The sequence below is a fragment of the Rhamphochromis longiceps genome, linkage group LG7 (assembly GCF_057381845.1).
Source record: "Rhamphochromis longiceps isolate RC_006_pf linkage group LG7, R_longiceps_female_GT1.1, whole genome shotgun sequence".
In the NCBI taxonomy this organism is placed as follows: domain Eukaryota; kingdom Metazoa; phylum Chordata; class Actinopteri; order Cichliformes; family Cichlidae; genus Rhamphochromis; species Rhamphochromis longiceps.
This window is the reverse complement of record NC_140563.1, coordinates 54062011-54074658: the sequence shown is the minus strand read 5'-3', so window position 1 is coordinate 54074658 and position 12648 is coordinate 54062011. Positions and strand designations below refer to the sequence as shown.

General features: G+C 42.5%; 1 protein-coding gene across 3 annotated transcripts; it reads left to right on the top strand.

The window, feature by feature from the left end:
• Window positions 1-548: 548 nt before the first annotated feature.
• Window positions 549-11805, top strand: egfl7 (EGF-like-domain, multiple 7). Of its 3 annotated transcripts, none has more exons than XM_085414312.1 (9): window positions 549-767; window positions 3997-4254; window positions 4809-4931; window positions 5860-5972; window positions 7616-7711; window positions 7795-8007; window positions 9686-9762; window positions 10087-10249; window positions 11499-11805. In XM_085414312.1, exons 2-9 carry the CDS (start codon window positions 4175-4177, stop codon window positions 11516-11518), a joined length of 885 nt encoding a protein of 294 aa, XP_085270438.1. In that variant the 5' UTR covers window positions 549-767; window positions 3997-4174; the 3' UTR covers window positions 11519-11805. The 3 variants fall into 3 exon arrangements, with proteins under 3 accessions (XP_085270438.1, XP_085270440.1, XP_085270439.1); XM_085414313.1 differs by lacking the exon at window positions 549-767 and adding an exon at window positions 1871-2039; XM_085414314.1 differs by lacking the exon at window positions 4809-4931.
• Window positions 11806-12648: the final 843 nt, after the last annotated feature.

Sequence of the window (12648 nt, the reverse complement as noted above, 5' to 3'; positions counted from 1 at the left end):
ATAAGGGAGGTGATCAGGAAAGTCTCTCTTTTTTTTTTAATATAATAATAGCGGTCTGACAATGAGTTACAGGCTACCATTTGTCCCACTGCACTGCACTGATCTACAATGGATGCATGCAAGCAGGGAAAAGAATCTACTTACTTATCATGTAACAAGCTGCAATTTCACAGATTTGATCTGGCAGTGACCTTAAACAGTTGTAAACTCGACTCTACCCTCTAATGGAATAGTAGTAAGTGCTGTTGCACTGGGCCTAGTGCGAGCTTCACTGTTCTCTATATTTGCATAGACAGCAGGAGGCCGTGAGGTGAGAAGACTGGAGGCACTTGCCTTAAAAAAAAAAAACTAAAAATGTCACAATGGACGTGGTGGTGGGGGAGAAAAAAATGCTTCAAAATCAGATTCGCCAAGCGGTTTGAGCAGGATGGAGAGTGTTTGTGCATGAGAGGGGGTTTTATCAGCGGCAAACACTCACAGGAATTCCGGTTTGGGATTGTCCATCCAATTCCTGCGTTCCACAGGAAGCTTTGCATAAAAAGCAAGTGAAATACGCCCAAAGACATTTCATTTGCCGCCAGTCGACTCAGAGGGAGCACCTCGAATGAAGAGCGAGGGTTTTTTAATTCGATGCACCAACGCTAGAAGCTCTTAAAAGAAACTGGCACCATGGAAATGTCTCGTTACCCGCCGGTCCAGCGGCGCGTGCTCATGGCCGCCGCTCAGCCTGCGCGCGCACACGCACCTGACGACCTCATACTGCAAGGGTAAGATTTGTGCCTATTTCAAAGGTCACATTCCTGCAGGTAGGACACTGCATTAACCCGTGTTTCAAAGTTAATGATAGTTTTCACATACTACAAACAGTGGGCTCGTTACTTTTCAGCTCACTCACAGGTGCGCTTCAAAGAAGGGAAATTCGTAAGGCTAGCTAGATAAAACAACCTAATTCAAATTCAGCATTGGCTAGCTGTACTGAGAAGAGTTGCTTAGCAAAATTATCCATGTTGTTGATAAAAATCTATACAGGGTTAAAAGTGCCGCAAATCACAAGAGAGTAGTGTATTTTGCGGATCTGTAGGATCACATAATTATATGTGTTATTGCACCGTGTGTGCTTAACTATCGTATAGAGTGAAACTTCAAATTGGTGGGGTTTTTTCGTTTAAAATCACCAGAGTACATGCAAATACCGAATCACGGGCCTGTACAACTTACATACATTAAAAGAGTAATCTGGTAGATAGACCAGGTCCAACACTTTCTGACCTGGATGAAAAAATACGCTGTTTTTCATCAGTGTGGTGACTTTCTGAGCTCATTTCCATTGGTTGGGTAGGGGGGGTGGTAGCCATTTGTTTTCACATAACAGGGTTGTAATGTTTAAAGTCTCAATAATAGGTTACATGATTTATAAGTATTGTTGATATAGATTTCCTTGGACTATTTTATTTTTTCAGCTTTAGCAGTTAATTAAAGGATTGGATTATTTTGTCCCTGCAATGAGCTGTTTGCGGAATAGGAAACAGCGTGATTCTTGCTTTGTGCAAAACAAAGAAAAAACATTTATTCCAACAAATGTATCGTTTCACAAAAGCAGTGGACGTATGTGTGTGTGAGACAGAGCAGGAGGAGTGATCCCAGCACCCAAAATCTGCCTCCTTGTGATGGGTAAATTGCTTGAAGGGAGGGGCAGCGTGCCTCTCTCGGGTCTCTTTACCAACCAGTCGGCAGTCGATAGTTTATGAATGAAAAAGCTGAGTAGTCTACCTACTGATGTCACACACGAGTGAACCCCCCCCCCCCCCCCCCCCCCCCCCCACCCCCAGTGAAGGCAAGAGTGAGCTGCGGGACACCCAGCTGGAGGAGTGGGAGGAGGTCCTACCATCGCCCCCCATGCTCTCTGACAGTCCGAGCTCTAGGACAAACCTGAGTACTGGCGGAGTTTTATCACTGGACTCTCCCCTCACTTGGCGGAATATAAGGAAACTAACTTTTATCAGACCTCCGGCTGTTTCTCTACTACCAGCAGTGTACAAGTGTGTGTGCTTTTTAATTTTTTAAATTGTTTTGCGGGAGTCATCTTAGAGGAGCTGATAGTTTATTGCACGGTTTGTCATTATTCTTATGTATCCATGCGGGCGCCCCGGAGTTTGGCTCGTGTTTAATGGTGTGTCCGGCATGCCCGCTTGTTCTTTGATGTAGGACTCTTTGGTTTTTCTTTGTATTTATTTCCGATTCTCTCGTGAAACCATGCGTTTAACGTGACTCTGTGTGCGTGAGAATAGCGCGGAGGAGAGAGGGTCTCTTAGACTTTATATACAGTGCCTGTAAAACAGCGCCCTCTCGCGGTGAATCTAAAAATGGTCCGATTGCTTTTTAATGTGTCAGTAGGCCAGGATTGATTATGCTTTGAAACATTTGCATGTGCATATACAAACACGGATTAAGTCTCTGGTGTTCCTGATGTACTTCCTGACACCCAAAAGACTTTAAAATAAAGCTGATAAAACTCCAATGTCCTAACCGACATTAACTTTTTGGACAAGTGTTTCCCCCTGTGGCGATCTTCCCCTGCCAGTGTAATGATGCTGAATCGTTAACACATATCATCTTGAAAGTGGCTACCTGCTGCACAGCGTCCTGCTCTCTGAAGTGATTTGTGAATGAATGCAGGGCTTTAGAAGTGCATGTCACGTCTTCAGGCACAAAGCCAGCCAGAGATCAGAGAGACATGCAAACTGTCATCCGTGGCTTAGTGTCACCTCCAGGATAACTGAGGACTCTCCAGCAGGCTTCGGTCCTGAAAACTGGTGATACCGCCTGGATGGATTTAATGTGCTCTGAGAGATTTCCCAGGGGTTTAGTATCGGCTGTGTTAAAACATGCCTGTAGGCTTACATTAGGGCAGGAGCGGGTCCAAGCTGACTGTCATGCACTCTGACAGTCCTACTTGGGAATGGGTGGCTCAGTCTTTCTTTTAATCCTCTACAGTATGTTATAATCTAATATGGTGTGAGGGTGGATGAACATATCTGTGAAATGAGAGTGCTCTGGCTTTTTTGTCTTTTACCCTGTGACCTCAGAGGCAGGGCAGGTGCAGGTCATCGATGCCCCTCTATGTTCTTATTGGATGCATTCAAACATCTGCCTAGCAGCGAGATCTCCAATATCTTTCCAGAAGGCTTTTCTGTGTCGTTGGGAATGTCAACTGGACATTTAGGGTTAGCGCAGAAATCCAAATGTACAGTGGGAGCAAATGAACTCTTTAGATACATGTTAGGTCTTTATTGCTGTTTTCTCATTGCACCCTGTTGAATAACTTTTAGAAACATTCACTGAGAAAAAACCCAACAGCAACAACTTTATTTGTGATATAAAATACAAATCAGGGATGTTAAAAGTTGAAAGTAAAAACTGAAAAGAGCTATAAACGATCCATTTTTTAATTGAGATGTTTCCAGATGTAAAGTCTCCCATTTTTATTTGACACAATCGCGTGTCTCTTTTGCCCAGACCCATACTGCTCAGCTCAAGCTGCTCCCTGCCGTACAAATGTGACCACTTTCCAGTTTCAGCTAGTTTTTTTTATTTGCTACTTAATGACTTCCGGGTTCAGTAATCTGCTGTTTCTCAGGCTTCCCCTTTACCTGTTCTCAGCGACCCCACTAATCATAAGTGACAGAGCTTCTCCAGACCCATTAACATTTTCTACACAGATTTAATGGGTGCTAATCCTTTTTTGAAAAGGAGTGCAGAGGCTCTGGTGTGGTCGCCTGTAGAAATCTGCTAATGCAGACATGACACAGCTGACACTGACACCAGAGTCCTTCTCTCTAGTGGTCCATGGCTTCAAAGGAAGTAGGATTTGCTCTGTGGCTGCAAAAGAATGAACTGTATTCCATTTAAGTTTCTTTATTTATCCCCTTGTTCGCATAATTTTTTGTTCCGTTTTATTGCTTTAACACATCCTCTCCCCATGCCCTCTCCTTATAGGTAGCTGGAGTGGTCCTCCTTGAAGGAAACACATAGATATTCAGCGTGAGGAGACTTTGGATTCAATCCACACCCTTCCCCCCGTCACCCCTTCTTCATCCTCCTCTCCTCTTCCCTCCGACTGGCACGGAGAAGAGTCCAAGAGACCCAGCGAGGGAACGTGGGAAAGAGGAAGACGATGTACCAAATACTGCTCCTTTCCTCCTCCCTCTTCATCCTTCATGTGATGGCCACTCCCCAGTTCTTCGCTCACCACGGGTAATAGCTCACTTAATACTCTTCATGTGTTTGTAATGGCCTGTCATTTAGTCAGTAGCTCTGTCCTGATTTCAGCTGCAGATCTCCCCTTTAGCTGTCATTCATACTGTGACATTCTCAGCCAATGTGAATGTATACAGGTTGGTCAAATGACCTCAGTCTCTGTTCCAACTCTTAGATGCACATCAGTATGGGCAGGCTCATTTTGTCCTTTTCAGTTGATTTGTACATAGGCCAAAATTAACTGAAAGGTGAATGAAAGGTCAAGTGGCAACTTGGAGGTCGAAGATCAGCTCTTAACTCGGATACATTCAGGAGTGATTACATAGGTCATTCAGGAGCAATTAGACTCCAATCTGGAGTTTTTCATGTGAATTGGGGACCACTTAGGGCTTAAATATCTCAAACTGTTTGAACTTGGGTCTGGAATGACTTAAAAGCTGTAAAAATGTCTCCATTTAAAAACCAGCTCAGCTTCCGGTGCAGCTGGAGCGCCTACAAATGTGCACTTCTGGTCAGTTTTTAACATCAAATCTCACGTCTGCCTTTCACAGGAGAAGGGTGTGCGGCAGAGACCTCCGTCACAGTGTTGTCACTACGACAGAGTCGTTCGTCCAGCCAGTGCACAAGCCCTACCTCACCCTGTGTCAGGGGCATCGCCTCTGCAGCACATACAAGTGAGACAAACTCTCTCAGCCCTCCATACACTGAATCAGCACAAAGACACAACAACTAAATCAGACATCTACAGCTTTTTGGGGGAGAAAAACCAGCCGAACTGCACGGTCAGTTTACATCGAGAGTCAGCCTTTATCTGAAGATGTTTAGTTTATTAAGGAGTAAACAGTGCTTGACATGTTTAGGAAGGGAAAGGGTTAGGAATACAATCATAAATAGATCTTGACTTCACACAAACACACATATACACATACATGTGCATTTTTCACAGAACTGGGTCATGGTGGCACATATTTGGGTAGAATCTAAATATCGAATACTTTGTGTAACGACGGGAAATGAACTGCTTGCCCACAGAGACTGGTCGTGTTTATTTTGGACTCTATCTCCCTCCATACTTCTCTCTCTCCCTTTTTCTAGCTCTGACCCCCCCCCCCCCAACCCACCCCTACATTCTCCCCATTTTTTTCTCTTTAAATCCTCTTGCCACCAAAATGGAGCTTCACTTTAAAGTATTTGTAACTTGTGTGCTCATTATGTAGACGATTACAGCCCTAGAAAATAGTTCCTTGTTTTGTTTTAAGAAAGCACATCCCAAACGGGTTCCTTTAGCTTTCGGTTCATCACCCCCTGCAAGCTAAACATACCAAGCTCTCAGCAGGCTGCAGCAAAAGCTCTGATTTTCGATACGATCTCCAGCCCCTCTCTCATCTCTGACACACTCTTGGAAGTCAGTGGTCTGTGGTTCAGTATTCCACCAAATTACCATCCTCTCATCAGCATTCCTGCTGTGTGACAGATCCTGGAAAAGGCCTCACAGGCTGAACCCCACACGCACAGACACACACACTTACAGATGAGAGTGATGACAGCATGAATAATTAGAAATGCCTAAACGCTGTGGGTGTCTGTACTTCGTCTCCGCAGGACTACGTACTTGGTGGCATACCGACAGGTGAACAGAGCAGCTTCTCCTTTGCATTTCTACCCAGATTGCTGCCCGGGCTGGAGGAGATTTTACTCTCACAACTGCAACCAAGGTATTTCAGTGGGATGTGATGAGTTTCAGGGTTGTTTACCTCATTTTCTTTCCCTGTGTAGCATCAACTCTTAATAGAGAGTTTAGAAAAATGCCAATTTGTTTTCTTGCTGAGAGTTAGATAAAGAGCTCGATCCCACCTTTATATGTTTAAATGTAATATGAAGCTGTAGGCTACAGCTAGCTTAATGTAGCATAATAATTAGAATAATGAGGAAAGAGCTATATTAGCCCAGTTTAAAAAAAAAAACTGGATCAGCAGAAATTCCAGGAAGTCAAAGGCCCTGTCCAAGCTCCAGTCTTGGAGGCAGTTAATATAAAAAATACAAGTGACAAAACTGCAGTTCCTCAAATGTCCACTTTAGGCTTGCTTTTAAAACTCCACATAGATACCCAAATTTAAATGTTCACATTTAGAGCAGAAATAAGCGTATTTACATCCCACTACACTATTTGTAACTGATTTCTTACTCTATTAGAAGTGTAAGGTTGGTAAGGCTTAAAGTTTGCATTATTTGGGGTGTGGCAACTTTTAGTGACAACTGTCATGGCTGCCTGCTAGGCTTCATCTCTGCATTTAAGCTCTGTGTTTATGCTCTGTGTTTATGCTGTTTTTGCCTTTTAGAGCATTTTATTGAATTTAAATAATAGCAAATCATATGGGAAGTCATTCTGTATGTTAAAAAGTTGCAGTTACCAACACAAATGCAGAGTTGAGCAGATAGCTTGCTAGCAAGCTCTCTGCAGATGGAATGCAGCTACATTTTTTTTTGTACAATATTAACTCATTCACTGCCAGCCATTTTCAAATCAGGTAACTCCCCACTGCCAGGGTTTTTGAGAATTTTACTCATTTTTGAAGAGCCACAGAAAACTGTGTGTTATGATCATATAAACGCTGAACCTACCAAAATGAAGAACAGACTCTCTTCTTTCATCCAAAAAAAAAAAAGCTTGTTTCTACCATTTTCCATTCTTTAGTAATCAGCTGTAGAAGAGAGGTGGGTTCCACCAAAAATGCCTGTTTTGACCAAAAAAAAGGGAGAAAACGAGCTTTTTGTGAAAAATACATTTCAAGCAGAAAAGTGCCTTTGACACTAATATTTCTTGCTTTGTGACACCTCTAACATATAAAATAGTTTTTCACTTCTATAAAACAGAAATAACACTGAGAAAGGTTATGTTTTATCAAAACAATTTATTTACAAATATATGAAAAAATAAAATTCACTGACAAGCTGCCCGAGGTTGTATTCTGGCCCCTCCCATTGAAAAACGTAATTGACGTCTATAGACATCAATGGCAGTGAATGAGTTAACTGTTTTTTTTCTGAAGTTCTGAGGTGGTGTATTTTTTATTGTTTGTATTAATTTGCTTTGATTTATTATTTTGATGTCGATCTTTTTGTCTCTGTCTCAGCAAGAACATCTGTTTCATCTCAGTGAGAAAGTGAAACTGCATATTTCCTAGAACTTAGACAGGTCACTTGTACAGATTAAAACAAACTACATTAAATTTGACAACAATTAAAATGTTAGAAAGCCAGGCTAGCATAAACCAACCCTTGCTAACTGTGATACCATGGATCCATATACAAGAGTGATCTCTTAACCAAATGATCGCTTCATAAATGTCTTTCACAGCTGTGTGCGGACAACCCTGTTTGAATGGCGGTACCTGTTTAAGACCCAACCAGTGTGCTTGTCCATTAGGCTGGACGGGACACCAGTGCCAAACAGGTACATGTGCTCATACCATTTACCTGCAAAGCCACTCTCGGGTGTCTGCGTGTATATTCACAGTGGTCTTTCTTGCCTGTCAGATGTGGATGAGTGCAGTGAGCGGCAGCGGTGCGCCCAGCAGTGCGTGAACACAGCTGGCAGCTATCGATGTGCATGCAGAGAGGGCTTCGCCCTTGCTGGAGACGGCCGTTCCTGTCAAAGCCTTCCTCCTCCATCTCCTCCTCCTGCCACTCCTACCTCCTCATCACAGAGCAGCCAGGCAACAGTGGGTGTGAGTCATCACACTGATGCAGGTAAATGACCAGGATAGGAGTGTGTCTAATTTTGTGTTACGCAGCAGCAAAGTGTCTGGACAGAAGAGAGGAACATGGCCAGCTTCGCGGTCCATTATTACTTTTGGTACGCGCTATGCCACTCTCAACTCGTACCGTGAGTAATAATGCACTGCGACTGGTGCCGACTCCAGACAGATGTCTTGCGGTCTGGCCCCGTGCGGCGAGACTGGGACCGATTGGGCTTTGATAATGACTCCTATGAGTCCTGTGAGCAAAGCAAACATCTGCCTCTAATAGAGCTCCCGTGCTAATACAGACATATTTTTATCCCACACACTCCATTAGCTCTCTTAAAAAAAGTTTAAATGTTATCTCCTACCAAGAAAAAGTCATTTTTCCCTGTGTGTGCTTACTGTATCTTAGCAACAACAGAAAAATACAAACCCCCCCTCCCTCTCCATGTCTAGAAATGTGGTCGTTGACCCGAGGATGTTCCTTTTAACTCCAATTCTGTGTCAACATTATCTGCTCTCTCAGAAATTTATGTAACATGAAAGTTTAAAGAAGACGTACCTCATCCTGAGCTTTCAAACTTGGGGGATTTTTTTTGTGAGTCACCACATTGTTAAAATCCAAAAGGAGAGAGTGTCTCCTGTACTTGCAGAAAAAGAAATATTTCTCTGTAAAGTGTGTGAGATTGCCAAATTTCTCAGGCTCTGCTCCAGACTCCCTTCTGTTTATCGAGTTTCACACTGAGCGAGTTTTCTCTGTTCAAAGGAAAGTGCTCGTCTCCGTGACTCGGGGTGATAGATCAGTGGAAGCATTGCTGAGTCTGCGAAAAGGACAGAAAAACACTCAGAGGAAAGGGAAATAAAAAGCCAATATGACAAATTTTTGTACTTTAAGAAAGCAATGTGTTCTGTGTCAGAGGCAAAAATAATTATTGCAATGTTTTTGTAAGATGTCTTTCCTGAGACAGTTTTCTGTTATTTGTGTTCATATGCACATATCAGAGTGATATTATGCCAGGGGTGTTGGACTACATTTCTATGCTGCAGTCTTTACCCCCCCTCTCGCCTGCATTCTTTTCACCCTGTTCTTGGCCAACACTTGTGTTCTCATTCCAGCCACATCAACCCCGTCTGCTGGGGGCCATCGCCAGCTCCCCCTCCCCTTTCTTCTCCTGAACCTCCACCTCTTCATCACCCTGTTTCTCAACTTATTCTTGTCTCAGTAATGGGCCACATCTGGCACAGATCGAAGGCCTGCAGCAGACACATTCCCCTTCGAGTGGAGACAACCAGGCTTTTCCTCACAGTCAAATCACAGGAGGAATGAATGTTTGCCTGTATGTTTCTCATGATCTGTCTTTGAGCTTATCTACTGGCTTTTTGGGCCATTCCCCCCTCTGTGCCCTGCATTCCCCCTCTCTCTCAGCAGCCCTGCCGTCTTCTTCCTGGTTTATACTTTGGAGACATTGCAGTGGTCATGAATCATTCGAGGAGGGACTGAAGGGGGCTTCCTAGATGCTCCAAGGAATCCAATGCAATATATACTCTGCATCATTCTCACGCATCATCACATCCATGCCCTTACCCCTCTCTCTGTTCTGCTCCTCATCAGTTTGTTTCTACAGATTCAGACTGAAGTCACCACACTCTGATGTGTATGTCTGCATTTGTGTGGTTTTCTATAGATGGAAAGTTTGGCTTGGTGGAGAATGTGACAGAGGAGGTACAGAGCCTGAGGAACCGAGTTGAGCTCCTGGAAAAGGTACACAGGAAAACTCAAGAACACATGTTCAACCATATAAAAGCCACCTACTCTGATACCTCCCAGTCTGGCTCACCAGGAAAACCTCTGAGCCTTGTGTGTGATCTGACGTCTTAGCTGCTCTTTAATCCCCCAACCAAAGATTTTTAGATATGCCAGGCCTGCACAGTGGCTTTTTAAAACTTGCACGAGTTTACTAAAATCCTTCTCATGTTAAACAATTATAAAGAGCAAATGGATGAATATATAAAATAACGATGTGTAATGGTCCTCATGTGGAACATTTTTCTCTTTTTCCTAACTTCCTCTCATCTCTCTGTTAAGAAGCTGCAGTTGGTGCTGACGCCCTTCAGCAGCTTCTTCCCACTGTCATTGGATGAGGGCATGTCGGAGAAAACCACCTTGCTATCCCACTCTTTCCAGCAGCTAGATCGCATCGACTCCCTCAGCGAGCAGATCGGCTTTCTGGAGGAGCGCCTTGGCACATGTGAGTGACTACACAGACTGACCCTTTTTATTGTTCATAAGTTAAAAGCCAGTATTTTGTTGAACTCCATGGGAACTTGGTTTCCTGGGAAAGTAGGATCTGTAACAAAAAAAGTCAAATTAAAGACAAGAGGCCACACAAAATCTCAAATGTAATAAAATTCACAATCCAATCCATCAATATAATACAATCTTGTGCCTCTAATGTAATAAGCTTTGATTATGATGTAATACAGTAAACTGTACAAGCTAAAAATGACACATTTGCTCTTAAAGTTTAACCTAATTAGGCACAGCTGAAGCTCATGGACAGCTATGTTAGACAAACTACGTTGCAGAAATGTTATAATTAATCACAAGTTGTGTATTGGTTATACGGAACTGCAGTCTATCCAACTATCATAAAAAAATACAAACAGTGGCTCTAAAGGAGTAACCAGGGGTTAAATTCAGTTTTAGTATATATCACTGAATCACAACAACAGTCACTAAAAGGTAAAAACGTATCAATGATACAGAGAAAACCTCCCATGAGCAAGCACATGGAAAAAGTGGGAAGGAAAACCTCGCTTTTAACAGGAAGAAACCTCCAACAGAACCAGGAGCAGCAAGGAGCAGCTGTCTGCCACAGCTGGTTTGGGCTGTTGGGAGGGAGACGGGATGTAAAAGACAATAAGGGATTTTTGGAGAATGGTGTTCTGTTGAAGAGCTGCTGAAACAGCGTTAGCCGTGCGGCAGACATGCCGCTTTTTATTTAAACACTCCAGTCTCTGCTGTGCTCACTAAAAAACACTTTCTTGCTACTGTGCAGCCACACGAGCCCACATCCCATTCGGCTTAACAACCTGCACCGTCATGCTGGTATTTTAAAGTAGATGAAGAATAAATGGCATACAAGATGAAGACAACCAAGTCTTCTATCAAATTTAACTTGTTTTTAACCAGAATATATTCATCAACATTAGTGTAAATGTTTAATTATATAAACAAACTTAACCAAATTTAGATTGATTGCATTTTAATAATAGCTACTTCGGGAATCCAAACACTTAAATAAAAGCATTTGAAACCAACCTCTTTTCTATTCTTTGAAAAGGTCTCCCGAGCCAGGAATACAGTTCTATTTTTTTTAAAAGTATCGTTCTTTTAATGGAAATCCTGTCAGATAGCGCCCAGTGTTTTCAATCATATTTCAAAATCCACAGTTATAAACATACTTGTGGTAAGTCTTTTCATCTTCTTCCCTGCAGGTTCATGTCAGGAGAATTAGCCTCTGAACAGGGCCACCATTGTTCCAGTAAAGTTACCGTCCACGCAAACCTGCCAGACTGGACGTGCCAAGACTGCTGGCATTTGCAGCAAAGAGATTGCAGATGTCAGAAAGTGCCTCGGTCCTCGTTATGCCGTGATGTAATCGCCTCGGAAATCATTTGAGATTTTTACTATTCCTGACAGATTCATTTACTTTTCTCATTGAATCACTGTCACGTTGTTGATTTTCTAACAGTACCTGTGGTAGGGGGCAGTTTCACTATTACACCACCCCAGGAACGTCTCGATTAAACTCCCCTGTTAGAGTCAGAGGTCAAACTTGCTACTTAGTTTGTTTTTCACCAGTGCAGCTTTGTCCCAAAGTGACCTGGGGCATCTGTATTTATGTATTTAAATTATGATTACTTGTAGGTCTGTCTCAGTGCTCCAATAGACATTTATAACTAGTTTTGTAACATTTTGTAATAAAACTTCCTAATCAAAAACACGACTTACTGATTAATGTGTGCAGATATGTGAGCTTGTCTACAATGCTGATGGAAGAGTGCAATTACAAACCTGCTGACCTCATGTGTGTACAGGAAATACTGCAATCAGTGGTAAAAGTATTCAGATACTTCCAGTAAAAGCACACCAGGAAAAATGGGATTTGGAAAAAATATATATATCTACAGTCCACATTATGAGAAATGATGCTTTACATAGATACAGTTTTGTACAATGATTGTTTTCTGTAGATAAATGGGATCATTGCTTTAGAATCAGAAATCATTCTAGAAAATTCATAATTCCCTAAAAGTACATCAATGCAATGTCTTTTCCCCCCTTTTTGCTCCATGAAATTAAAAGGTTTTAGGTCTCAGAACACTTTTTGTGCTTCACAGTGCAACATGTCTGCAAACACGCAGTCAAATGTCACAGAGTTAATGTGGAATATTAATATGAAGTAGCAGAAAGTGAAAATAGAAACAAAGTACCTCCAGGTCGTTATGCCCCAACTTTAAGTCGGAGCGTAGTTTGCTGCAACTGTACGAAGCTTATGTGTGGATCTGGTCTGATGGTGTGCGGTGAACTTTGAGAACTTCTAGAAACAGCTGGAACAAACTAAGTTCTGTCGTGCCTCAGATT